The sequence below is a fragment of the Theropithecus gelada genome, chromosome 11 (genome assembly GCF_003255815.1).
Source record: "Theropithecus gelada isolate Dixy chromosome 11, Tgel_1.0, whole genome shotgun sequence".
In the NCBI taxonomy this organism is placed as follows: Eukaryota; Metazoa; Chordata; class Mammalia; order Primates; family Cercopithecidae; genus Theropithecus; species Theropithecus gelada.
The window spans coordinates 67,192,436-67,207,251 of NC_037679.1; the positions used below are offsets into that span (position 1 = coordinate 67,192,436).

At 45.8% G+C, this 14,816-nt stretch overlaps 1 protein-coding gene across 2 annotated transcripts in view; it reads left to right on the forward strand.

Annotated features, from left to right (window-relative positions):
• WSCD2 (WSC domain containing 2) overlaps positions 1 to 14,816 on the forward strand; it is a 126,134-nt gene that overhangs the window by 57,172 nt on the left and 54,146 nt on the right. For both annotated transcript variants that reach the window (XM_025403393.1, XM_025403394.1), the window contains one exon: positions 8,901 to 9,826. In XM_025403393.1, the coding sequence (XP_025259178.1) occupies positions 9,445 to 9,826 (382 nt within the window). In that variant the 5' untranslated portion in view covers positions 8,901 to 9,444. The remainder of the gene's footprint in view (positions 1 to 8,900; positions 9,827 to 14,816) is intronic.

Sequence of the window (14,816 nt, forward strand, 5' to 3'; positions counted from 1 at the left end):
GTACCTAGCACCATAGTAAGAAAAGACAAATGAAAAGTTTTCTCATTCAGTGCTGTGTATAACCCTGGAAGGCTTGGTCCTACAAGATCAAGGACCCAAGGCTTTCTCAGGTCCTTTGTCTCTTCTTTGTCTCGGTTCAGTGTCTCTTCTCTGCTCAGCTACTTTCTTCTCCTTCTTCTCTTTGCAGACTTAACTTTTGCTCTTTCTTTGGGCATCTGGTGACAGCTCCTGAGGCTACAGGTCCATAGTCTAAGTGATCAGCAAAGATGTGAATGTCTCAAATCCCAACTCCATATTTCTGAGGCCAAGAATGGATTGACCCGTTTTAGATCTGAGCCTACCTATTATCCACCAGCAATGCCAGTGGGAAGGGTAATATGCTGCAAACACAGTGCCTGGGGTCTGCCTCTGTAAGCAAGGGGTGGGTGTCACACACTAGACAGACTCCCCAAAATGTATCCTCCACACCTACCTTAGGTAGTCATCAATCATTGCACCAACTCATTGAATCTTTATCTTTTTCTGAAGTCTGGCAAAGGGTGTTGTCATGAGAAGAGGTAAATGTTTTGTTTAGTTGGCCAAAGTTGTGGCAGAGAATAATTATCTACCAAGAAACTGTAATGACAGGTTTAGCATACGGTTAAGAGTGCAGGCCCCAGAGCCAGACTCCCTGGGCTGGAAGCCTGTTCCACCACTTCCTAGCTGTGTGACGCGGCACAGATTACTTAACTGCTCTGATTTCCTCATCTGTAAAACGGAGCAAACAAGTGGAACCTTTCTTATAGGGCTGTTGTAAGGATTACAAGTTACTCTCTAGACAGTGTCTGTCACATAGTTGGTGCTCAATAAATACTAGCAGATATTGTTATTACGATGCTATGTGTTTTTAAAACAGTAGCCCATTTAACCCTCCTGCCTTTCCAGTGAGGCAGGTGGATTGGCCCTATTTTGCAGGTGAGAAAACTAAGTAGCAGAGAGGCCCCTTGCTGAAGATCACACAGCCACCATGACCCTGAGGATGCAGGAGTGTGTGACTCTGGCCCTGAACCCTTTCCACGTTTCCTCTCCGTGGCCATTCCTGTCCACAGTGGCCCAGCCTGACTCCCTGCAACAAGCGAAGATGGCTGTAAAGATTGCCCATGGAGCAAGAGGCACTAGAGTCATTACCCAGAAAAACAAAATTTTAATATTTATTTATAATGGACACCATATGCTCCCTCTGATTTTTTTATTTAATTACATCATGGCAGATGGCTGGGTGTTAAAGGCCATTAAGCTAATGGCACTTTGCCTTCTCATTTATTTTCTTGAGTTTTGGGGAAGATAAATGAAAATGGACATGGTTGGCAGGCTGTGAGCACAGGGTAATGCTGAGTGAGTTTCCTTCCTGGGGACAGAGGGAAGTATGGGGACCCAGGGGATTCTTTCTGGAGGTGGGGTGAGCGAGTGCAGAGGGCAACATACGGGTGTGCCTAGGAACTGGTGACGCTTTCCTGGTGTGTACATGTTTCCTGATCAAAAAAGTGGGAATGTTGTATCAAAGATTCTGCAGAATTGTTGCATCAAAGATATGCAGAACCACAATGTGTCCATCACAAGCACGATGGAATCACTAGACTACAGCACACCCACGAATGGAAGGGTGTGTCCCAGAGGGGGTCCACCACTGTACGGGGTGCAAAAGCCTTCCCTAGGGTTAGTTGGGTTAGTAAAATTCTGGATTTCTAAGACAATGAGTGAAAGGATTTGGCATTTATAATGGCATTTCTTCTCAGGCCGTTTCATTAAGTCTTTCACTTGCCAAATGACTGGTCCTCCAGCAAGAACGGTGAGAAAGAACTTTGATTAAAGGAATTGGGGGTTATCTACCTGGAGAAGTGTTTAAGGCATGGCCGTCCATATCTTCAGGCTCAGAAAGGTTCCTTTCATCAAGGCTTGGATTCAACTGAGGGATCAGTGGTTAAGAGAGGGAATAGCTGCGTTTCTGGTCTGCATAGTGTCCGCCATGGCATCATGACACTGAGGCTCAGTTTTGCACTTGAATTCATGCTCCACTTTTTGTGTGCCTGGGAAAGTTACCTAATCTCTGTGAACCTTAGCTTCCTCATCTGTAAAGTGGGTATAATATGCCAATGTCTCATCATTGTTGAAAGGTCCTATATTGCCTTCCAGGGATCTGTATAAAGATTTACATGCAGGATGTTTATCATAGCATTACTTATTTATAAGAGAGGGAAGACTGGAAATATTTTACATGTCTAATGATAAGGAAAAGGTTGAAAAACCATTGATATGATACCATTGATATGCTATGAATAAACCATATTGATTCCTATTCTAAGGAATCAACTATTCCAAGAAATAAATACCACTGATAAGTAGTTCATTTAGGAAACGAAGAGCACACTTACTCCTGTCCTTCCCTGAGTGGGGGAGTTAGACAGGGAAGGGAAGAAATCAATAAAGGGTGTGTTATTGAGTCATCTATTCCAGAGGGCGGTTGAGGTTAAGTCCCACTGGAGAAATATACACTTCAGAGTTATTCCAGCTGAGGAGCAAGGAAGCTGGGGCATTTATACACCAACTCCCATCAGTCATTTGTTGCAGCTGCTTCCAAATGTTAATATTCTCACATGTCTTCCCTGCCAACCACACAAGCACAAAATCATTCAAGGTGCTGGAGAAACCTCTCAGACAACCAGATAAGCATTCAGAATTTAACTGAATGTGGTGGGTGGGTGGGGCACGTACAGCATCTGTTACAGATCTACCAAACCAACCAAAAAGAAAAGGGCTGACAACATTAAGTGTTGGTGTGGATTTAGAGCAACAGGAATGCTCAAACTGTACCGGAGAAGTTATGACTACAGCAACCTTGGAAAAAAAACTGGCATCTTTTAGGATAATCATAAGAGGCTCGTACAAAACAAACAAACAAACTAGTGCTTTCACTCCTAGGTATATATGCATCCTACATTAATTCTTATATACATGCATCAGGAGAGAGGTATGGGAATGTCTGCAGCAACTGGCAAGAGGAATCCATTCTACCCAAGCCACATGAGCTGAGAATTAATGAGGGAGAAATTCCATGAAAGAAAATGGAGTCCTTGTATCAGAACGAAGGGGCACTGAACAGGCAAAACCACATGTATTCTCCAGAAATTATTATAAGATGTAGCATTTTCACCTAATATATATAGATATGATATGATAAATTTGTATATATTGACTTATTTAGTTCTTACACTAACCGTAGGAGATAAATTATATTACATCATCACTCTATTGATGGGGAAACTGATGCTCAAAGAAGTTAATGACCACCTCAAAGAATGATAGTGGGGATTAAAAGGCATAATGGGAATAAGATGACTGGCACATAGTAAGTGCTCAACAAACACCAGTGACTTCTGATATTTTTATTATTAGAACAAGACTGAAATTTTACCTGGGCTCCCCACTTTCTTGGAAACTTCCCAGATGAGTCTCCTACCCAGAACTCTTAAGAAATCAAACCTTCGTGAACCTGGTGTATCAGTAACTATTTCTTGGTGAAGCTTGGGTGGTCTGGGGTCGGTTGGCCGCTGGGCCTGCCCAGTCCCTCCAAACTACCTCTGCCCCCCAAATCAGGTGCTGGGGGTGTAGAGAGGGAGTCAGCCCCCTACCCAGCCTCACAGGCTTCCATTCTGACCGACTCTAGCCTCTAGAACCTGGAAGGGGGAGGCACCCTTTTACTCCCAGGGGAGGTAAGGAACCACAGGGCAGGCTATGCCTCTGTTTTTCTTTCCCCTGCAGGGCAGCTCTCTCCCGCCCATCTACAAGTTGGCAGCTCAACACCACAGCCTCATTCTGGTGCTAAAAATAGGCTGTGTTTAGACACTTTGAGGCTCCTGCTGGAAACATGAACTGCAGTAACCGAACACTGCCACTCCCAAAAAGGGGGCCTCTCAGCCTCCTCCCTGTGGAAACTCACGCCAGCCCTGGGAGGGAAGCAGAGTAGAGGTTGTCCACCACATTTAACAGATGGGGAAACTGAGGCTCACAGATGTGTCATGTAAAATAAAAGGGCATGAAGTCGTGATAGCCAGCCCTGGGGATTGTCTCATTGAATCCTCCCCACACCTCTGGGAGGGACGTTCTATGGTTTACTTAACTTTATAGAGAGAAGACGGCAGCTCAGACAGATGAAGGGCCCTGTCTGGACCTCACACCTGTAAGTGAGTGACAGGAGGGGATGTTAATACAATTATGATCCTCAACGTGCTATGAACAAATGGAGACAGAGAGAAGTGACTTGCTGAAGGCCAACAGCCCCCATCTCATCTCACCCAGGGTTGTAGACACATCATCTGTGGATTGGGAAGAAACATCACACCTGCCTTGCAGCTATCCCAGAGGGAGGAGTATGGGAGAACGTAATATAAAACCTTCAAACACAGTGTCCAGCATATAGTAGGTATTCAACAAATTAGTTAGTTTCATTTCCCCGTTCCCTTTGAGGCAGAATTTCTGTCTGCAGAGAGATAGCAGAAAGAGACACAATGACAGATAGACTAGAGACTTGGAGAGAGAGAGAGGGAGAGAGCAGCAGGAGGGAGAGAATGACAGATGGATGTGGGAGGCAGGGGAGTCTGGGATACCTTTGAGGACATGGGGCTATGGCTCAGCTGAATCTCGGAACCCCTGAACCCCAGAACCACCCAGTGCTGAGTAACACAAGACGCTGCCTCCACAGAGCCCTGGATTTACAGTTCTCCAAGGCTGTCACCTGAGTATTTTGGCCAGTGTGTGAAGCCATGGTTGTACGTTTGAGCCCTGGGAGGATAAACCTGACTCTTTTTACTTATTTTTCTCTACCAGTGTTTCTTGGGACCCTCCTATGTACCAAATAGCCTTATCACCTCCATGGGGCTCAGATTCCAGGGGGCTCTTCCTCTGGGTGAGCCCCCGCCTCCTGCTAGCACCGGCAAGATGCTGTGGGCTGGCTCAGTTCAGCACCTTCCCTCCCCAGGAGGAAAGGGAGCTCTGAAAGTGGGGCGTGGGCACAGCCCCCCTCCACATCCCTCCAGCAGATCTCCTTCACTTTCCACATCACCCATGCCTCAGTCTCTTTCTGTTCCCTGCCAGCCCCTAATGAGCTCATTATCCTCTTAAAGCCCATTTGGCACCCACTTAGAGAAGAGATGTGTTGGAATATGAAAGAATGAAGAGGGAACAATGAAAAAGGACTAGACCCAGAAATATCCTCAGAGAGGCAGAAAGCCACAGGGAACACTACAGCTGAAAACTTTGCTGTCTCCACGACAGCAAATGTGCTGAGGTGGCAAATGGCTTTCAAGTGTCTCACTTGTGCCCCTGAGGGGGCGAGGGTGGCACTTATCTTGAGCATCTCCTGTGCATCAGGTATTCCTCCTACAATGTTTAATCCAGTCCTTCCAGCAATATACTTTTTAGGGGAGAAGTCAAGATCCTTTAGGCCACTTTACACGTGAGGAAACTGAGTCTTGCTGAGAAGAGATGTCTTGCCCCAGTCACTCACCTGGGGGAATGGAAGAGGCAGGATTTGAACCCAGGTCTGTTTGCCTGTGGAATCCACCTCTGTTCTTGCCTGAGTGCCTCTGGAAGGGCTGGTGTCCCCTTACCCATCCCACGAGGACTGCTGGCTTTTTCTCATCCCAGCCCAGCGGCAGAAACATCTGGCACATGTGTTGGCACGACCATGAAACGTCAGTGGATTCTCATGTGCGTTGTTAAGACATAGTCCCGACTCCTGAGCTTGGCATCCAAGGCTTCCCATGGTCTGGCTCCTGCCCACCGCTTGGCTATATTCCCAGCCCACAGTCCCCCAGGCTCCTTTGTTTCTTCCCCCTCAGTGATGCACCCTTATGTGGGCTGTTCCTCTTCCCTGGGCTAACCTTCTGTTGCTCCTTCACCCAGAGAATTTTGACTCCTTTTGCAAGACCTGCTGGCTTAAAGACTCCTGCCTGGGGAAGCCCTCTATGGTCCCCCCAGGCAGTTGCAGATAAAATATATAAATATAATATCTAAAATATATATATGTACAGTTGTTTGTTTGTTTTTTCTGAGATGGCGTCTAGCCCAATCGCCCAGGCTGGAGTGCAGTGGCGCTATCTTGGCTCACTGAAAGCTCCGCCTCTTGGGTTCACACCATTCTCCTGCCTCAGCCTCCCAAGTAGCTGGGACTACAGCCGCCCACCACTACGCCTGGCTAATTTTTTTTTGTATTTTTAGTAGAGACGGGGTTTCACCGTGTTAGCCAGGATAGTCTTGGTCTCCTGACCTCGTGATCCGCCCATCTCGGCCTCCCAAAGTGCTAGGATTACAGGCATGAGCCACTGCGCCCGGCCCCCCCACCCTAATATTTCAAGCCAAATTCTGGGAGCTTATGTGCAAGGGCTTTTTTTTCTGGGCATATATCTATAGTTGTCGTGAGATCTTCAAAGAGTTACAAGATCAGAATAGACATATGGTTAGGAATATAGGCTTTGAAATCAGGTGGCATTGGGTTTACCACCCTGCTGCCACTTACTAGCTCTGTGACCCTGAACAAGTTACCTAATCTCTCTGATACTCATTCCCCTCTTGTGTAAAAATAGATACACATCTCCCTCATAGAACTGTTTAAATGAGAGTATTTATATGTGTAGAAGAATGTCTGGCATGTATTAAGTGTTCAATAAACATTAACTATAATATTGACTGCTGTATATTATACACACATCTACTGTGGGATTTATCATTGTCTGTCTAGCACAGTAATTGTTTACATTGCTTTCTCCCTCAGTTGACTCTGAATTCTCTGAAAGCAGGGACTGTGAATTATTTATTCCTGCATCTCAAGCACACACATAGTAGGCAATCAGCATAAATTTTTAAATAAATGAAAGAATGAGTGGATGACTGGATGGGTGGAGAGTTGGATGGATGGATGGGCTGCTTTAGTTCATAAATAGATGAATGAATGTATAGTTGGACAGATTAATGAATAGATTAATGGTAGGTGGATGGATGGCTCAATGAATAGATGGATAGGTGAACTGCTGGAAGACAAATGGATGGATGGATGGATGGATGGATGGATGGATGGACAGATGGATGAATGGATGGATGGATGGGTGGGTGGATGGATGGATGCATGGCTTAATGAATGGGTGAGTAGGTGGACTGCTGGATGACAGACAGATGGATAGATGGATGGCTTAATGAATGGGTGGGTAGGTAGACTGCTGGATGACAGACAGATGGATGGGTAGATGGATGGATGGATAGATGGATTAATGAATGGATGGGTGGGTGGATGCTGAATGATAGACAGATGAATGGTGGATGGATGCATGGATAGGTGGTTGGCTTAATGACTGGATGGGTAGGTGGATTGCTGGATGACAGACGGATGGATAGTTTGACTTTACAAAGGCATGAATTTTTGTCTGTTTTGTTCACTTATTTATTCCAAGTGCCTACGAGGGTGATTGGTGCATAGTATGTGCTCAGTACTTAGTTCTTGAACAAATGAGTTGGCGGACTACCTTAAACCACAGTTAAATGCTGACACTACTATCTGGATTAGGAGAGTATGTTACAATTTGTATCTTCCATTGACTGACTATGGAATCTCAGGCGTTGGCTAAGATGGTCATGGGGCCCCCTGCTGGTGGTAATATGAAAAAGCATGCCTAAATGGAGTTTCCTGTTTTCTCATTTACATTCTATTTTTCCTCTTGACTGATGATCCTGAACATTTACTCATAAAGCTGTGGTTCTCAACCCTCCATGCTCATAACCATTATCTGAGAGCACCTGGTTACAGCTGTGGGTTGGAAAGGTCAGGAATCAATATTCAGCAGGCTCTCAGGTGATTCTGAATCAGTTGTTTCTCAGACCCACATCTGGGAGACCCTGACAAAGGGTGAGCCATGTTGGTAACTGGGAGGCTGTGAGGATCGGCTACTGTTTGGGGAGCTGTCTCTGAATTCTCAAGTGATGTCCAGACTATGTGGGAAAGAGGCAGAGTCAAAGAGGCACTGGTTAAGAGCTGTGATTTGCAATTTGAACTGTCCTGGGTTCAGATCCCAGCTCCATCACTCACCGGCTGTGTGAACTCCTTTTCCTCCTCTGTAAGGTAGGGAAATAGTTACCTCCTATAGGAATGATGGGAGGAATAAAGGAGACAACAACAAGTGTAGATGGCTGGGCACAAAGCTGAGCACATGGTAGACACTCAATAAACACTGAATGGACAAATATGCTGCTAAATAACCCTATTTTCCTTCTTTTTCCTTTTCTTCCTTGGATAGAGGAGAGGGGCTATGGATTTTATTTTTCCCACTAGAATGTGAGCTCTGTGAAAGAGGGGATTTTGCCTCTCCTGCTCACAGCTTAATTTCCAGCACCTAGGACAGTGCCTCACACAAAGTAGGCCTCACTATTTGTTGGGGAAAAAAAAAATGAATGAACCTGGTTTGGTTCAGAATTGCCCAGGTTCAGCAGGTAGTCCAGCAAGGGCCTTGAAAGTACTTTTCGGACTTAAGGTAATCCTTGGATCAGTGTATATTTGACAAATATATAGTAAGTATGGAGCAAAGCAAACCACTGGCCCATGAGAACCTGTGCTTGTCCAAGATGAAGTTTGTCCCCAAATCAGGGCCCACTAGGATCCAGGCCCCCAAATTCCCAGTTTGGTGTCAAGAAAAAGGCAGTGTTCTGGAAGACTCAGGGATGCTCTTTATCCGACACTGCTCTTAAGCCTTTTCATGCCATTGGTGGTTTCCTCCCTCTCCAGGCCTCTGCATTTCCCTCTAGGATGGTCAAGAACCCTGTGGGTTCTGTGCTTTGGTGAAGGGGCTTCTCATGCCTGTGTCTCCGCTGTTTTGCAGGTGGCATCCCTGAATCCTGACTGGATGGAAGCCCACCAGCTTCTGTTCCCATGAGGTAGAAAGGCCAAGCTTGGTCTTCAGCTGGGGAAGAGGCCAGAAACAAGGCCCCTGGCGAAATAACCCAGATCCATTGGCCTGAGGAGCAGAGAAAGGGTGAGAAGTGAACTGCAGCTGCTGGTAACCCTCAGAAACCTTCTCTGATTGCTATTCTCACAGTTCTTTGGGAAGACTCTGAAGTGAAGAACAATATGTAGGAAAATGGGACCAACTCATGTGTGTTCTGAGCCTCAAAACCCCTTTCTTGGCGCAAAGAAGCTCACCTTGAGTTTGGGAGGGCTGGTAAGCTCCATCCTTTCTCATGACCTCAGCCAAGCATTGAACTTGCCCTCCCCTTCTGGCCTTGGTGATCACTTTTTCGGGAAAAGTGAGACTGAGGACCCCCAGGTGTTCCATCCCTAAGAAAAGCTTGGGAAACCAAGCCCCTTCCATCCCCTCCCAAGCACCCCAGCCAAGCCCCAGAGAGCCAGTCCGGAATGATCCCGCTATGGCCAAGCTCTGGTTCAAATTCCAGCGGTACTTCCGCCGGAAACCTGTGCGCTTCTTTACTTTCCTGGCACTCTACCTGACTGCCGGGAGCCTTGTCTTCCTTCACTCTGGCTTTGTGGGCCAGCCCGCTGTCTCGGGGAACCAGGCGAACCCCGCGGCCGCAGGAGGCCCGGCTGAGGGTGCTGAGCTGCCCTTCTTAGGCGACATGCATCTGGGCAGAGGTTTCCGGGACACCGGTGAAGCCTCGAGCATCGCTCGCAGGTATGGACCCTGGTTCAAGGGCAAGGATGGGAATGAGAGAGCCAAGCTTGGCGACTACGGTGGAGCCTGGAGCCGAGCCCTCAAGGGGAGAGTTGTCCGGGAGAAGGAGGAAGAGCGAGGTAAGAGCGAGGAACATCTGGACACTGAGGGGTTGGGGAGAAGGGAGGAGATACTAACAATATAATAACAGCTGTCAGTTTTCAGTGTTTAATAGGAACCAGCTGTCATATAGTTGTAGCTATAAATAAATAGTGCCTTCCATTATCACCCCCATTGCACAGTGGAGAAAATTGAAGCTCAGAGGGATGAAGCAGCTTGCCCAAGGTCACACAGCTTGTCAACAGGCAAGTTTGGATTTAAGTTCCACATCTATCAGAGGTCAAAGTCTGACTCCTGCAGCCTTTCACAGTCCTTGTTAAATATACATGAAAATAAAAACAGTCAGCATTTATTGGGTACTTACTAGGTACCAGTACTGTTTCCAAGCACTTTACATATATAGAAACATCACCACAACTCTAGGTGATATATTTTATTTATTCCCGTTTTAAAGATGAGGAAAGTGAGGTACCAAGAGCACAAGATTACTCAGCTAAGTGGCAGAGCTTCTGCTCCACCAGACTGTCTCTCAGTCCGTCTTGCTGGGTCCCTTGGTGATGGATCTCAGGGGACATCATTGCCCTCAATAGACCTCATTGCATTTTCTCGGCCATTTATAATCTAAAAAGGCTTTTCTTCATGAGTGCACCACCTTATTTGATTTTCACTGCACTTCATGGGCTTAAACAAGGCCCCTATGATCCTGTGCCCAGTTAACAGATGTGGAAACCAAGGATTGAAGAAGGGAAGACACTTGCTCAAAGCTGCGCAGCTGGTCAGCAGCAGGAATGGAGTTTAAATCTGGCCTGAACACTCAGTTTTCTAAGCCTGTCTCCTAGAGTCCACTGGCATCTACCCATCCAACCAGCATGCTAGGGAGGAACCCACAAGCCCTACAATTCATGAGATTAACACAAATGGACATTTCAGAAATCTGGGCCAGATGGTTTGGGAGAATAAACCACCAATCAAGGCAGATGGAAAACTTCACTAGCCTTTGTGTTCTACTGTGATTCAACTCATAAAAAACCCTTCTCCTACTGTGGAAGGGAGCAGGATTAATGCAACACGCTCTCCTGCCCCAGTCTCCCCTTCCCCCTGGCCTTGGAACCATCTAGAAGACTCTATCTTTCTGCCCTTAGGGATTTCCTAGACTTCTGCCTCTTCAAGAACCAATGTTCACAGGGAGGCAAAGGAGATGTTGGAGGTGGCAGAATGGATCAGGGGATGTGGATTCATATTCCAGCTCCACCCCCACCAGCCATGTGGCCCAGGCAAATGGTTTTACCTTTTCAGGACTCAGTTTTGAAATCTGTAAAATGGGGATTTTACTGGATGCTCCTGAGAGTTCAACGAAACAAGAGTCATGAAAGCCTAGCACTGAGTAGGTGCTTAGAGGTACTCAGGAAGTGCTCCTGGGATCTCCCTGGGGATCATCTTATAGATGTAGGTGAGATGTGAGGTGCTGCACCCCAGCCACTCCAGACTCCATTCTGGACTTTGAAAGCCCCAAAGTCCTTGCCAGCTTACACCTTGGGATATGCTCCCCATAATGCTTAGGACAAATTCCAGACCCCTCCCATAGTCCAACTCTCCAACCTCATCTTATAACCCCACCCCCCTCATCATGCTCTGCCCCACTGTCCCTGCAGTTCATTGAACACAACAAGCCTGTTTCTACCTTAAGATCTCTGTATATGCAGTGCCTTCTATCTTGGATGCCATCTCCCCAGATGTTTGCACAGCTTCCTTCTTCCTTTCCTTCAAGTCTTCAATCAAACCTCACTTTCCCATAGAGACTGTCCCAGAGCATCCTAACTCAAATAACCCCACTTCCTACCCAGTCACAACCACATTCCCCGACTCTATTTTCATCATAACACTGAACGCCATCTGAAAGCATCTCATTTACGTGTTTGCCTCTTTGTTTAAGATCAGCCTGTTCTACTGGACTGTCAGCTCCAGGAGGGCAGGGCTATTGCCTGCCTGTATTCTATCAGCACCCAGGACAGCACCTGGCTCAGTGCTGTTGCTGAACACCTATTTGTTGAATGGGTGAATGACTGGATGAATAAACAAATGAATGACTATCCCTCTGCCTGGAGTACCTTTACAGGGTTAGCTCTACTCTTCCTCCAAGTCTCAGCTTTGCTAATCTTCAAGAAATTTTCCCTGATCCCCTTACAGGCTTGATCAAATGTTCCTCCTCTATGCTCCCTGACATGGCACTTATATTAATGGCAATTGTGTATGTTTGTCCACGTCCCCTGATAGAATATGAATTCCTTGTGGCGTAGATGATACAGAAATGACGTTGTCTCTTATTTGTTGTAACAGTGAAATACTGTCATCAATACCGCTAATAATAATTAACATTTCTTGAGTACCTACTTTGCACCTATTTGTACCTATTTGCTTTTCATGTATTATTTGAATGAAATGATATATGTAACATGCTTATAATATCCTCTGGCTTATAATAATAGGTCACTTAATAGTTGCTGTCCTTGTTATTTGTAGTAATATTAGCTGATATCTAGTGAATGATCATTACAGGCTAGACCACGTGTTTCATTGACTCATTCAATTACTACAACTCAGTAAGTTAGGGATTTTTATTCCATTTCAGAGATGGCAAAACTGAGATCTAGAAATAAATCACTTACCCTAGTTTACACAGGTCAATAGTGGAAGAACCAAGGTTTAAAACAAGGTCTGTTTAATTCCAAAGCTTGTGGGCATTCTTCTATACCATGCCAATTGCACCCCCACCATGCCTTATCCAGCAATCTTATATATTTTATGAAGTGCAGAGAGAAGGAGAAGAAAATAAGAACATAGCCCCGAGGCCAGGGCTCTCAGCAGACAGCCTTTGGAATCAGGCAGTGTTATTAAGAAAACACAAATCCAGCCTGTCCTTGATTAACTTATTCAGAGTTCAGCGAGGAAAGACAACATATTAGATTAACGCTAATAAAAATGAGACGTTTCTCCGACCTGACGCTAAACTCATTTGGTTTTCTCCAAAGCTGGCGAGGGCTCTGCTTGATGCAGTGATGCAGGACTCAAGCTGTAGAGGATTCAGAGCCCATCATGGCCCAGGAGTGGGAGGCGAGGAGCTGCACCCAGGCTGGGCTGAGGCTGGGCAGGAGTCTGAGTTCCTTGGTGTGACTGACACCTACCATACGCCAGTCATTTACCTAGGACTGTCTAGGTTCACATGACCCTGTGAGAGCCTGTACTTTGAGTAGCCAAATCAGGGTTCAAATCCCAGTCCTGCAACTTGCTGGCTGTGCAGCCTTGGGCAGGTCGCTTCACCTTTCTGACACACCATTTCCTCTTTGGGATAAAAAGTACTTAACATCAGATGACATTGTGATGATTACATAAGGTAAATTCAGCGTGTGCTCTCCAAGTGCCAGTGCTATTCAAAGCATTTACATCTATTACATCACATAATCCTCATAGTAATGAAGGAAGATAGACACTGTTATTAACTCCATCTTACAGGAGGGAAACTCAGGCACAGAGAAGTTAAGTAACTTGCCCAAGATTACCCACCTGGGGGAGGGAGCAAACCAGTATGTGAACCCAGGTGTTGTGAGTCTCACACCTGAACCTTAACCACTACATCACGTCACTTCTTAGTGTACAGAAAGTACATGCCAGCTATTATTATTATAATAAGCTGGCATGCCACCTTAATACATGCCAGTTATTATTATTTGTACTGTAATTTTGCAGGAGAAAATGGGGGAATAGAGGTAACGTGACTTTCCTAAAGTCACACAGCTAATCTGGGGCAGAGCCAGGAGCCAAACCCACTTTGACTTCAAAGGCTGTGCTGCTTCTATTTCCATGAGATTACAGAGAGGCTTGGGCTGGGTGTGAAGGTGGTCATGGGAAGATTTAGTCTGCATTTTTTTGGAAGGATAGCAGGAGCACCCACTTCCCATCTCCTCCAGCTGAAGATACAATGGCTGCAGGTTACTAAAGTGCTCTGTGTCAGGGACTGTTTGTCCATATTCTCCTTTCAACTCCATATCAGGTAAAAATATTGAGTGCCATTTCATGGATGAAGAAACAGAGACTCAGAGAGGTTCAATTATTTGCCCAATATCATACAGCTGCCAAGAGGCAGAGCTGACTCCAGCCCAATTTGATCAGAGTCCAAAGCCCTTATTCTTAACCACTGGACTTATACTACCTCTTTCTTAAAATATATGATCTCTAACTCCATTCATTCATTTATTCATTCATTCATTCCATATTTATCAAACACCTACTATGTGCCCAGATCTTTGCTGGGAGGTGGAGATACAGGAATGATTCAAGCACAGGTTGTGAATATTCCTCAGAGGAAAAAGCTGTGCTTTTCCCCATTGTAGCACCTTTTCATTTCATTACAAATTCTTCTACAATAATCCAAAATTATTTCTAATTTGAAAAAAATAATAGACAATACCAACAAAATTTAGAAGAGTTTTGGGGGACTCAAAAGGAGGGACCCCATTCAGTCATGGGGTATCATAGCTGGCTTTCTGGGAGAGGAGATGGGTAAGCTTAGTATGTAGGATCCTTAGGCCTTGACCAAAGTGAGTGGTGCGTCCCTTCTGCCCTGGGAAAGCCTAGATATGAGCAGGAAATTCCATCACCGGTACAAAGAAACCCGGACAGCACTGGGTGTTCTTCTGGAGGGACCACCTTCCAGGGTTTCAGAGAAATCCCAGAAGGACAAAAATTGTTTCTTGTTTCTTCCTTCTGTGTCAGACCCTGTGATAGGCTCAATGCATCAAATTAATGTTACTTAGGCCACTCTTAACAATATCTTTGTATTAGCTTTCTCAGGCTGCTATAACAAAGTATCACACACTGGGCAGCTTGAACAACAGATATCTATTCTCTCACAGTTCTGGAGGCCAGAAATCTGAAGTCAGGGTGTTGGTAGGGCCATGCGCTCTCAAAGGCTCAAGGGGAGACTCTGTTCCATGCCTTTCTCCTGGTTTCCAG